Source organism: Nothobranchius furzeri, chromosome 2, assembly GCF_043380555.1.
Source record: "Nothobranchius furzeri strain GRZ-AD chromosome 2, NfurGRZ-RIMD1, whole genome shotgun sequence".
In the NCBI taxonomy this organism is placed as follows: domain Eukaryota; kingdom Metazoa; phylum Chordata; class Actinopteri; order Cyprinodontiformes; family Nothobranchiidae; genus Nothobranchius; species Nothobranchius furzeri.
In genome coordinates this window covers 59,517,694-59,527,567 of record NC_091742.1, presented here as the reverse complement: position 1 = coordinate 59,527,567, position 9,874 = coordinate 59,517,694, and the positions used below count along the sequence as shown (strand labels likewise).

At 45.9% G+C, this 9,874-nt stretch overlaps 1 protein-coding gene across 1 annotated transcript; it reads left to right on the top strand.

The window, feature by feature from the left end:
• Positions 1-261: 261 nt before the first annotated feature.
• Positions 262-8,942, top strand: efs (embryonal Fyn-associated substrate). Its single transcript, XM_015946791.3, has 8 exons — positions 262-437; positions 910-1,085; positions 1,764-3,053; positions 3,202-3,321; positions 5,848-6,759; positions 6,833-6,895; positions 8,209-8,466; positions 8,560-8,942. The coding sequence occupies exons 2-8, from the start codon at positions 1,023-1,025 to the stop codon at positions 8,743-8,745; spliced, it is 2,892 nt and encodes a 963-aa protein (XP_015802277.3). The 5' UTR covers positions 262-437; positions 910-1,022; the 3' UTR covers positions 8,746-8,942.
• Positions 8,943-9,874: the final 932 nt, after the last annotated feature.

The following is a 9,874-nucleotide window of genomic DNA, read 5'->3' as shown; positions in this document are numbered from 1 at the left end:
AAATTAATGTTCAAACAAAAGCCCTTTAATTTATAAAATATTATTAATTTGTATTCATAAGGTCGTGGACATTAATAATATGACATTTCTATTTTTCCTCAGCGTATGTGTGTGTGTACGTTTCAGGATTACTGATACAAATTTGACGTCCCTAAACGCACCTCCTAAAGCCAACCAATCACACGAGCCGTGTAGTTCCGCCTGGTGGCGTGGTTGAGCGATTTAAAAACGTATAGACGGGACTAAACACGTACATTTACAGGTTATGCTAGCTTTTAGATCTGCGGAGTGTTCGAACAACTAGGGAGGCGGGGAGAATTGTGTTGACATCGACGACGATTGAACGTCAAATGGTCACAGATTTTCACGCCTGGATAGACAGATTTCCACTTATCGCTATCGCCTGTACATCGATGGGAAGTTTCACATGCGATAAGGTAAATGCGAGGTATCTTCTTTTTTGGCGGCGGGCTTTATTTGCTAACAGTCTATGTTTTTTCCTCTATATTTAGCAGTGCTAACTGTTAGCATTGAGGGTCAAAATAAATAACCAGCGTTACTGTTAGTCAATGGTATGTTGTCTGTTAGCTAGGCCGCGGTAGGGGTTTTAGTATATCCTAAAATACTGAGTATATTACTTAGTATGCAGGTTACATATTAGCCACACTCTCATGTTTAAATGTTGTATTTTAATGTACACACCGTCCACCTTCGGACGAAGCTGATCGGCTTTGCCATCGCTGCCCTTTTTAACCAACATTAGTGGCTCGTGCAGCGCATGAGACTGGTGTCGCTTTTGCTTTTGCACATATTCATTATTAAATGTGTAAGTTCGGGCTGTGGAACGGGTCTGTGTCGCGGGTAGTGCATATGATTAAAGAGTGTAAAGCGTTTCGACATGGATTTTAGGATCCCGCATGAAGAGAAGGACGTCAAGGCAGCCGGGCATTCAGTAAAGATGAGTCCTGCCCAGAGCCAGCTGTGCCTCGGCACCGAGTCTCCAACACGTCCCTGAGAACCACATGGATAACTATTCGGAGTTTCCTCGAGACAGAAGTGAAAACCTTGCAGCAATGTCCGTCTCAGTAAGTAGTGTTTGCCTCTTTGTGTGCATGAACCGGATCTTGTTATTTTACTGTGATGGACAAAATAAAAAATAATCTGTTTTAGATCTGTTAATGATCTGTACGTTTGAGGACTTCATTGCTCACCCGACTGTTGTGAGGGTCTCCCACATGGCTCACTGGAGCCTCTCTGTCCCCAAGGGGGGGTCGGTTTAGAAAATGAAAGGGGGGTCTGACTCCATGGCTTTTTGGGTTGGCAATTAAACCCTAAACAGCAAGGGACAGATGTGCCTCTCATCCCCTCCCCCCCTCCCTCTTATCCTGCTCATTACCATTAAGCCTCTGTGTCCATTTGATCATTGATCCTCCCCGACTGCTCCCCTCTTCCTCTCTTGGCAATGATTACTGACCCAGCTGGGAGTTTTACCATAAACATGACGTAAGCTTTTGGGTTTTCATGTCCACCAAACCTCCCTACCATTTCCCTGTCTCTTATATTTATGTCTCCGAGCCCTTTTCACTTTATTCACTCTGCATTTAACAGCCGTAAACAATCAACCTTCTATTCGACTGACTTGACACTGCTGTGCTAATGTGTGTGTGTTTGTTTGTGGCGGCAAAACAGTGTGGTAATTTAATGCAATTGGGGGGGGTTTTAACTGCTGAACTTTTTGTGTGTGTTTGTGCGCTTTTCCCCAGACGGTTTTGGCCAAGGCGCTGTTTGACAACACAGCGGAAAGCCCAGAGGAGCTAGCTTTCCGGAAGGGTGACATCCTGATGGTTCTTGAACAGGAGCAGACTGGCGGACCAGGCTGGTGGCTCTGCTCCTTGCACGGCAAACAGGGCATCGCTCCCGCCAACCGTCTTCGACTCCTGCAGACCGCCCCGCCTCCAGACCTTGACCCGAGTCCTAGCCCTAATGAGGATTCTGTCTACCTGTCGCCTGGTCCTCCTTTGGGCCGGACCGTTATCGGCAGCAGCACAGACGATATAGATGGCGTGTATCGGACCCCGCCAGCTGTGGGTGAGGGCCGAGGAGGGGCGATCGTCTCGCGAACTGGAGAACTGCGAAGAGTGGAAGGTGGACGCCCACGCTCACACTCAAGCTCTGGGGTGCGGCCCAGACCTGATTGGGATATTGGAGTGACCGGACGTCCACGTTCACCGTCTTTAAGGGGACGAGGCACAGAAATGTCAGGAACGGTTTATCAGAAACCCGGAGGCCCCATGTCTTCCAAGCAGCCGGGAGCCATCGTGAGTTCAGAGTGTGTGTATCTTTCTCCCAGTGGAGTACCAAGGGCGTCCGATGAGCCAGAGGACACCACATATCTCGTTCCAAGGGAAACACTAACGTCAGAACAGTCAGACGACTGTTACTTGGTGCCTAAAGGTACACCACTGGCGGGTGATGATGTTTACCAATCTCCAACTGGTGGAGGTGTGGCCAGTCCTGTAGTCAATGGCACCCCCAACGTGAGCCAGGATGCACCTGGAATGTATCAAACACCCACTCCTGTGCGAGGAGGCTTGCATAAGACACCGGCCATAGTTCTGGCCCACCAACACCCTTCACCGTTAACCCCCGCCCAAGCGTCTCCTCGACCCCTGCTCAAGGGCGTTTCATCAAACTCCGCTGCAGCACGAGGCAAACCTGGCCCAGCCTGTCACCGGGGGTCCCCCCTGTTGGTCAGAGCGGGACAAGTCCGGACTCCGGGATCACCGCACTGTGCCCGCAAACCACCTCCACCGGCGCCTCCGGTGAGAGGAGTCACCTGGAAGGATTTACCTCAAGCCTTATCAGCTGACTCTAACTCTTCCCCCAAACCTGATAGTCTGGTAAGTCCTGCAAGCCTGCAGCAACAAGAGAATAAACAGATCAGAACTCAGCAGAGCAGCGAGGAAAAGATGAGCAACGGCTCAGAAAAAAGCAACAACATACAGAAAAAACAAGGAGGGAATGGAGATCTCCCGAAAGCTGCAAATGAGCAGGTGTGTGATTGTAAAATAGTTGTTCTACCAGCTTCTTTAAAGCTCCAAAATCTTAGTATTTTTTTCTTTGCCTACATTGTTTTTCTGATGCTTAATATTTAATAAACCATTAACACTTTGGTTATTTTCCTTTCTGCTGGACTGGTAGGTGTATGATACCCTTCCCAGTGGTAGATGGCAACAACCAGTCCATTCTGCTCCGCAGAAAGGTGAGGGCATCTACGACACCCCTCGTAGTGTCCAATCACAGGCCGACTCTGAGACAGAGGTATGGATTACTCCTAATATTGCTCTACTTTTGGAGTTAGCTAAAATGTTGCCTCTTATCTGGGTTTCTTATCTTTATTTGATGTGTCGGACCAACGAAACACGGTAAACATGCAGGATCATTGATGTTTTGGGACCTTTTGTCCCTTTGAGGGGCGAGGATTGAGTATTGAAGTCTGTGTAACATGTGACGATGAAGTTTTAGAGCAGTCATCCTGAACGTGTGCAAGTCAAGGCATCGATAATGACTTATTCGTAATCCCAACCGTCTGATCTGACCTATTCTATTAACTGACTTGGGAACAGTGGGGAAACTGTTCTGGAATTCAAGTCCATACAAGTGAAGTGATTCGTGAACAAGAGATGACTATCAAATAGCCTGCCACTATGGATTCCCACATTCCCCATTGGTCTGTCTCCCTTCCCCCTCCCTCTGTCTAAGACTAGGCCACACCTGTCTCTGGCTGCTGGGGAAGTCTTTCTATCCAGTCCAAATGTTGTTTCTATTTTCTCCCAGTCACACCCATCTGTGAGGGCCGTGCTGTGGGTGTCCTACCACCACCACCCTGCCCACAGTGGTCTCCCCCTTTAATCTTAGTTAAAAGTGCGTGCCAGCTGTTGGGGCTGTGTTCTCCCTTGTCCTGCTGGTAATGTATGTGGAATAAAGACAGGGTTTCTTGTTATTATTGGGTGTAAATAAGTCCCAACCCATATGGTGGCCAGTAAGACTCCTGTTGCGTGTATTTGTAGACCTTTGTAAGGTTTGCTTAGGTGCTTTCAGTTTGAACACCTGCTTTGTGAGCCTCTAAACAAGGAGCTGCTGTTAGAAGTTCTGAATCCCAAATCTATTTGGGAATCCCGGTGTGATGTGTTTCATGTTTTTCATTAATGGGGTGAATTATCATTTCTATGATCTCTATGCTGACGACTGCCAGCTGTATGTGGCTCTTAAAGCGGCTGACCCTGTGCAACCACTGACTGACTGCCTGAATGAAATCAAGTCATGGCTTTCTGCCAGTTTCCTCCATCTGAACAGCTCCAAAGTGGAGGCTTTTTTTTTTTGCCCCCCCTGCTCCCCCTATGCTGTGGAGCCATCTCTGCCTCCTTGTTTGTCAGTTGTTCTGAAGCCGACAAAAGTTTGGGGGTCATACTGGACGCCAATTTTAAAATGGATACACAGATAAACCAGATAGTCAGGTCGTGTTTTTTTCATCTTCGCCGGCTGACTAAATTAAAATCGGTCCGTAACAAGAGAGATCTCCACTCAGTTGTTCATGCTTTTGTAACTTCACGTTTGGACTATGCTAACTCTCTGTTATATGGGGTTCCCTCCTCTTCAATGGTATGCCTCCAATTGGTACGGAACGCTGCAACGAGGTTTCTAACAAACACAGACCGATGGCAACACATCTCACCTGTTTTGGCAAATTTGCACTGGCTTCCTGTTCAGTTTCGGATTAAAGAGCAAGTCACCCCCTACCAGATTCTTACTCAAATCCCGCTTCCTGTTTCAAAAATGCAACAAATGCTGCTGCCTAGCAGACCGAGAGGGCGGAGCCGCTAACAAATACACACACACACACACAGGCTCACAACAACATTGTGACATCATATGGTACCAGCTAACGTTCTAGCATACCTCTTAGCCAATAGCGATGGTAGATTTAAGTTCAAATGCAGTGCAGAGTTTTTACCTGACAACGGCACAACACTGACAGTTTTAGGCAGAAAATTAAAATTTTAACTAAAATCCACTAAAGTGCAAAACTATTGACTGCACATGTTTGCAGCACTATTAGACACGCGTTTATATAGCTCATCAGGAAAAAATTTGATTTGCGGGCGATTTGCTCTTTAAGTTTAAAATTCTACTGCTGGTGTATAAATCTTTGCATGAAATGGCACCATTTTATTTGGCGCAGCTTTTAAGCCCCTATATTCCTCTGACCAGCACCTTCTGCTCGTCCCTCCAGCTCGCTATAGGGCACGTGGCGAACGGGCTTTTTCAGTTTGTGTGCCTAAGCTTTGGAACCAACTCCCCCGACGGTCCGACTTGCCCCCTCCCTTCTAACTTTTAAAGTACGTCTGAAGACATATTTATTCCCTGGCTTATCCAGCTAAGATTGTTTAACCCTTAAGTTTGTTTGTTATTTTAGTTTTTTACTTAATTTATCTAATGACGCCGCTGTTTTCTAGTTTGGTGTCCTATCGTCTTGTACAGCACTTTGGTTGGCGTTGACACTTTTTAAATAAAGGATGGTGATGATGATGATGTTTTTCATTAAGTTTAGCGGTTTTAGGCATTAAGCCATTCTAGTTCACACAGGTGCAACATCCTTTGCTTTTACCTCATGCTTTTATTTGTCTCCAGGTGTATTTGGTTGGCCCTTGCATGGGTCAGTGGTGTTTTAACTTCCTTTATGCACGTACAGCACTTTGGTTCGCCAACTGGCCGATGGAAAGCACTTTATAAATACTGTAAAGATGATGATGAGGTGATGAGAATCTTCTGTATTTACCTTCGTAGGTCTACAATATCCCCACAATCACTATGAGCGTCCAGTCTGATGAAGCGGAAGATGATGTCTACAGTGTCCCCACACTTCCAGGTGTTCCTCTGGGGTCAGCAGATTCCAACGCCAACGTCACCTCAGAGGATGGCGTTCAAGTTGGACCGATCTGTTTTGTCCCTGGGTCAGATCACAAGCAAGAATCCTCTGACCCAAACTCAGGCATCTACGACATGCCTGCTCTGACCGTAGAAATGCTTCCTCATTCGTTGTCGTCGTCCTCCTCCACCTCCACTCGCCGCCTATCTATTTCCAGTAATGGTTCTGGAGACGTGCAGTGGAAGGCTTCACTTTCCAACCTCATCCAGGGGGTGTTAAACACCATCTCCTACTCTGTTTCCTCTTTGTCATCACGGGATCTGGCCACCTCTTTGGCTGAGATCCTTTCCACCTGGAAAGCCAGTCATACTGGTGATCCACCGCAGCCTCTTCAGCAGGCCTGGTCTCGACTTTCCGACCTGCTTCCGGTGTTATCCACCGTCGGTAACGCTTCTCCATCCGAAGGGCTTTTGTCACTGGTCCAGCGCTGTCTTGAGGAGAGCGCCCTGCTCTTACAGGCTCAAGGACGACCCCGTCTGCCTTCCCAGGACTCCCTGTCGTGCAGACCTCTGCCAGCACTCCCAGTGCCTGATGGAAAATCGTCTAACAGCGGAATGGGTTCCCGTAAAGGAAGCTGGATTCAGGAGAGGCCTTTGCCGCCGACGCCTCAGCCAGCCTTTTCTTTACCTCCAGCTCCAACCAGCGTGACTCTCACTATAGGGTCCGTTAACGGGGAAGACGATCAAAGCAACGAGTACGCAGGGATCGGCTTGCCTCCGATCCCAGCCCTGGTACCTACGGGAGACAGCGTTGGATACGTGAAGTTGCAGGTCAGTCTGCTGGTAACTGTTTATATCTATGTAAGAGGGAAAGTATTTGTATTCACTCATCTATGTTTACTAGGGCAAACCCGATCTACTTCCCGATGTCCTGAACGAGACACAAACTATCACTGCAGAGCCACGGGTGAGTCCATCACGATCGGTATCACCTTCTCTCTCATAAATAATCTATTTCTGCCACTCCACAGGCTGAATTGTGAGACTTGTGCAGCACAAATAAGTGATTGATTCACTTTTTGAGTTGACAGGGCACTCTGTTTACTAGCGAGTACTGTGACTCATTAATCCAGCTTGCTTCCAAATGTGGCTCACGATGATTTTCCCACATCATACATCTTTGAGCTGCAGTCAGGCGTTTTGATTTGGACCCATTAACGTTGGGCAATTAGGCAGATTAATCGCCAAAGTATAGGGTTGCAACGCTATTTCTATGTACGTAAACATTTTATACCGTCCAACATTGCATGGATACAAAGAGAATGCTGTGTCTTTCTGAAAATCTAACATTCGTCTCCTCAGTCTGTTGTTTTTCACCAGACTGGCCCTGTCTTTTTGTCACCCGTCTACATTTTGTCCTCTGCTTCTTGCGGGGCTCCTTTGACGTGCTTCAGGCGTGAAACAAGAGGTCACTTGTGATTCTCAACAATCTGGCCTCACATGGGGAAGGACCCTGTTGGACAATAAGTGACAGTCATTTCTTCAGCAGGGTCTCTTGTTTTTATGAAGCTGTGTGTTTCGAGTCGGACTCGGACAGACGTTCAAGTTAAATGTAGGACCTGTTGTGTTTTAGAAGAATATGGTGGGGCAGTGTTGATACAGATTTAATGTTCTCCTGTTGGACAAATCACACAAGAGTACAATAATTGTTTTTAATGCAAAAGTTATTACTTTTCTCATCTCTTATTTTCTTGTTCCTCCTCATTTGTTCTCATTCTTCATCTGAAAACTTGATAAAAAATGTTATTTTGTAGTATTTTGATATGTGTTAGGGATGTCCCATTCTGATATCGGAGGTAATTTGATATCGGCCCAAAAACACTGTATCGGATTATATCGGACTGCATCAAAAATCTCCGATATAAGCAGTCCGTTAAGGTTCACATTTTTGCAACCAATGGTTAAACAAAACGGTCATTTTTTTTTCATACTTACTGTTGCTGGCTCTTGTTTTCTGAGTAATATCACTTGATCGAGCCTTTCATACATTCCACACTACGAAACAGATAAAGGTGCGTATGATTTGTGCTGATATTGTATCGGATTGATATCGGTATCGGTCAATAAGTGAAGGCTGCAAATTCGGTATCGTATCGGAAGTGAAAAGGTTGTATCGGGACATCCCTAATATGTGTGATAGCGTCTAAGGGTGTTTCCTCATTAGGGCATCTAGAGTTAAAATCTTCTGCTTGATTTCTCATGTTTTCTCTTCTTGTACAGTTGACTCCGTCCCCTCCTCTGCCCGTGTCCCTGTCCGTGGAAGACTCGGAGCTGCTGTCCTTTTACTCCTCTCAGAGCTTGGCTCACCTGTCCTGCCTGGCGAACGCCATCGACGGTCTCTACAACAGCCTGAAGGCAAACCATCCTCCTCGCATCTTCGTCGCCAGAGGGAAGAATCTCATCGTGACCGCGCACAAACTGGTGTTCATTGGAGACACGCTGTCCCGTCTTCTGACATCCGTGGACCTCCGGGCCAAGGTTCACACTCTCTTTGCTCCTGGCTGATTTTAAATCTAATCAAGTCCACGGTATCAGGTGAACTCAAAAGCCTTCCCTTCCTTCTTATTTCAGATCACCACATCTGGAGGACGACTCTGCCAGGCCTTGAAAACAGTTGTCGTGGCAACAAAGGGTGCTGCACAAAACTACCCATCGTTATCAGCCACCCAGGAGATGGTGGACCGTGTTGCAGATCTCTCCCAGCAAGCAGCCAGCTTCTCCACTCTGCTGCAGCGTTTAGCGGAAATATCGTCGTGATTTTGAAAGTCACCGTTTCATCGTTTCTAGCTGAAACGTCTTATTTGTTTTCCACACTTGGGTTTTATTGTCTTTCTGGGGCCCTGCAACAGGTGTTTTAAACGTATTAGTTCTGTCTTTAAAGAGTGTGTGTGAGTGTGTTTATTCTTTTTTTTTTGCCCTCGTTTATAAGCCGGCGTTTTTGCTTTGATGGTACACCTTCTGTTTTTTTAAGTGTTAACTTATTGAATATTTTATTCAAACCTTGCTGTGGTCCAAGTGTCGGTGTGGACGTGCTATTTTGGGAGTTTTGCTTTAATGTGCTTGCCATATTTCTTGTCCCCACACATGAGTCATTTCCTTTCCTTTATTTATCTAGCAACCCTCTCAAGTCCAAAAATAGTGCAAGAGGAGGCCTGGCATCCTGCTTCTGACCCGCTTTTCTCGATACCTGATAGGCCTTCCCTTTTTCTTGTTATGAATCTGATCTGCATGCTGGAAGTTTTGTGCTTTTAAATAAGCAACGTGACACTTCAAGGGTAGTGTTTAACGAACATTTTATGCTTGATCTGTCTTCTGCTAGAAACGGTTGAAACATGACTGGACAGATTTTTTATTTCGCTGTCATGCAGTCCCATGCATGTCGAGTTAACAACCCAGGAACTAAAAGATGGTTAATGATTGCTGAATGAAGAATTACCTAAGCTTTTTTTTTTTTTTTTCACACTCTGTCATCAGAATCCTGTTGACCAAGTTCTCCTGTCCCAACATGTCTTGTTTAGGTGTCTTCTGCTTTACTTTTAGTCATTATTAGCAATGTTCGTGTAAGTAAACGCTGAGGTTTATACACAAAGTATGCACCACAATCTGACCTTCCAGGTGATGCTGCCGTGGCCTCGAGTGAAAACTACAATATAAAGCACGGCCCACCTAAGTTTGTTTACATTTAGTATTCTTCATGAGTGATGTGTTGCATTTTACAGCTTAAACACAAAATCAAGTTGTTGTTTTCTTTACAAAGAGGGATATACATTTTAAGATTTAATTACATGATCTGATTTATGGATTCAAATGTCATGATGCCTTTTGTTTTACTGTCTAAAGCTTTGATGAAGCGCCACCTTCTGGACGTTTGAAGTATTATCTAAGG

What these genes read in the sequence shown, in the direction of transcription:
- efs (XM_015946791.3), top strand. Translation starts at nt 1,023, where the DNA reads ATGGATAACTATTCGGAGTTTCCTCGAGACAGAAGTGAAAACCTTGCA. An exon ending in CGAAAGCTGCAAATGAGCAG is followed by an intron (nt 3,054 to 3,201) that starts GTGTGTGATTGT and finishes CTGGACTGGTAG; the next exon opens with GTGTATGATACCCTTCCCAG. An exon ending in CTATCACTGCAGAGCCACGG is followed by an intron (nt 6,896 to 8,208) that starts GTGAGTCCATCA and finishes CTTCTTGTACAG; the next exon opens with TTGACTCCGTCCCCTCCTCT.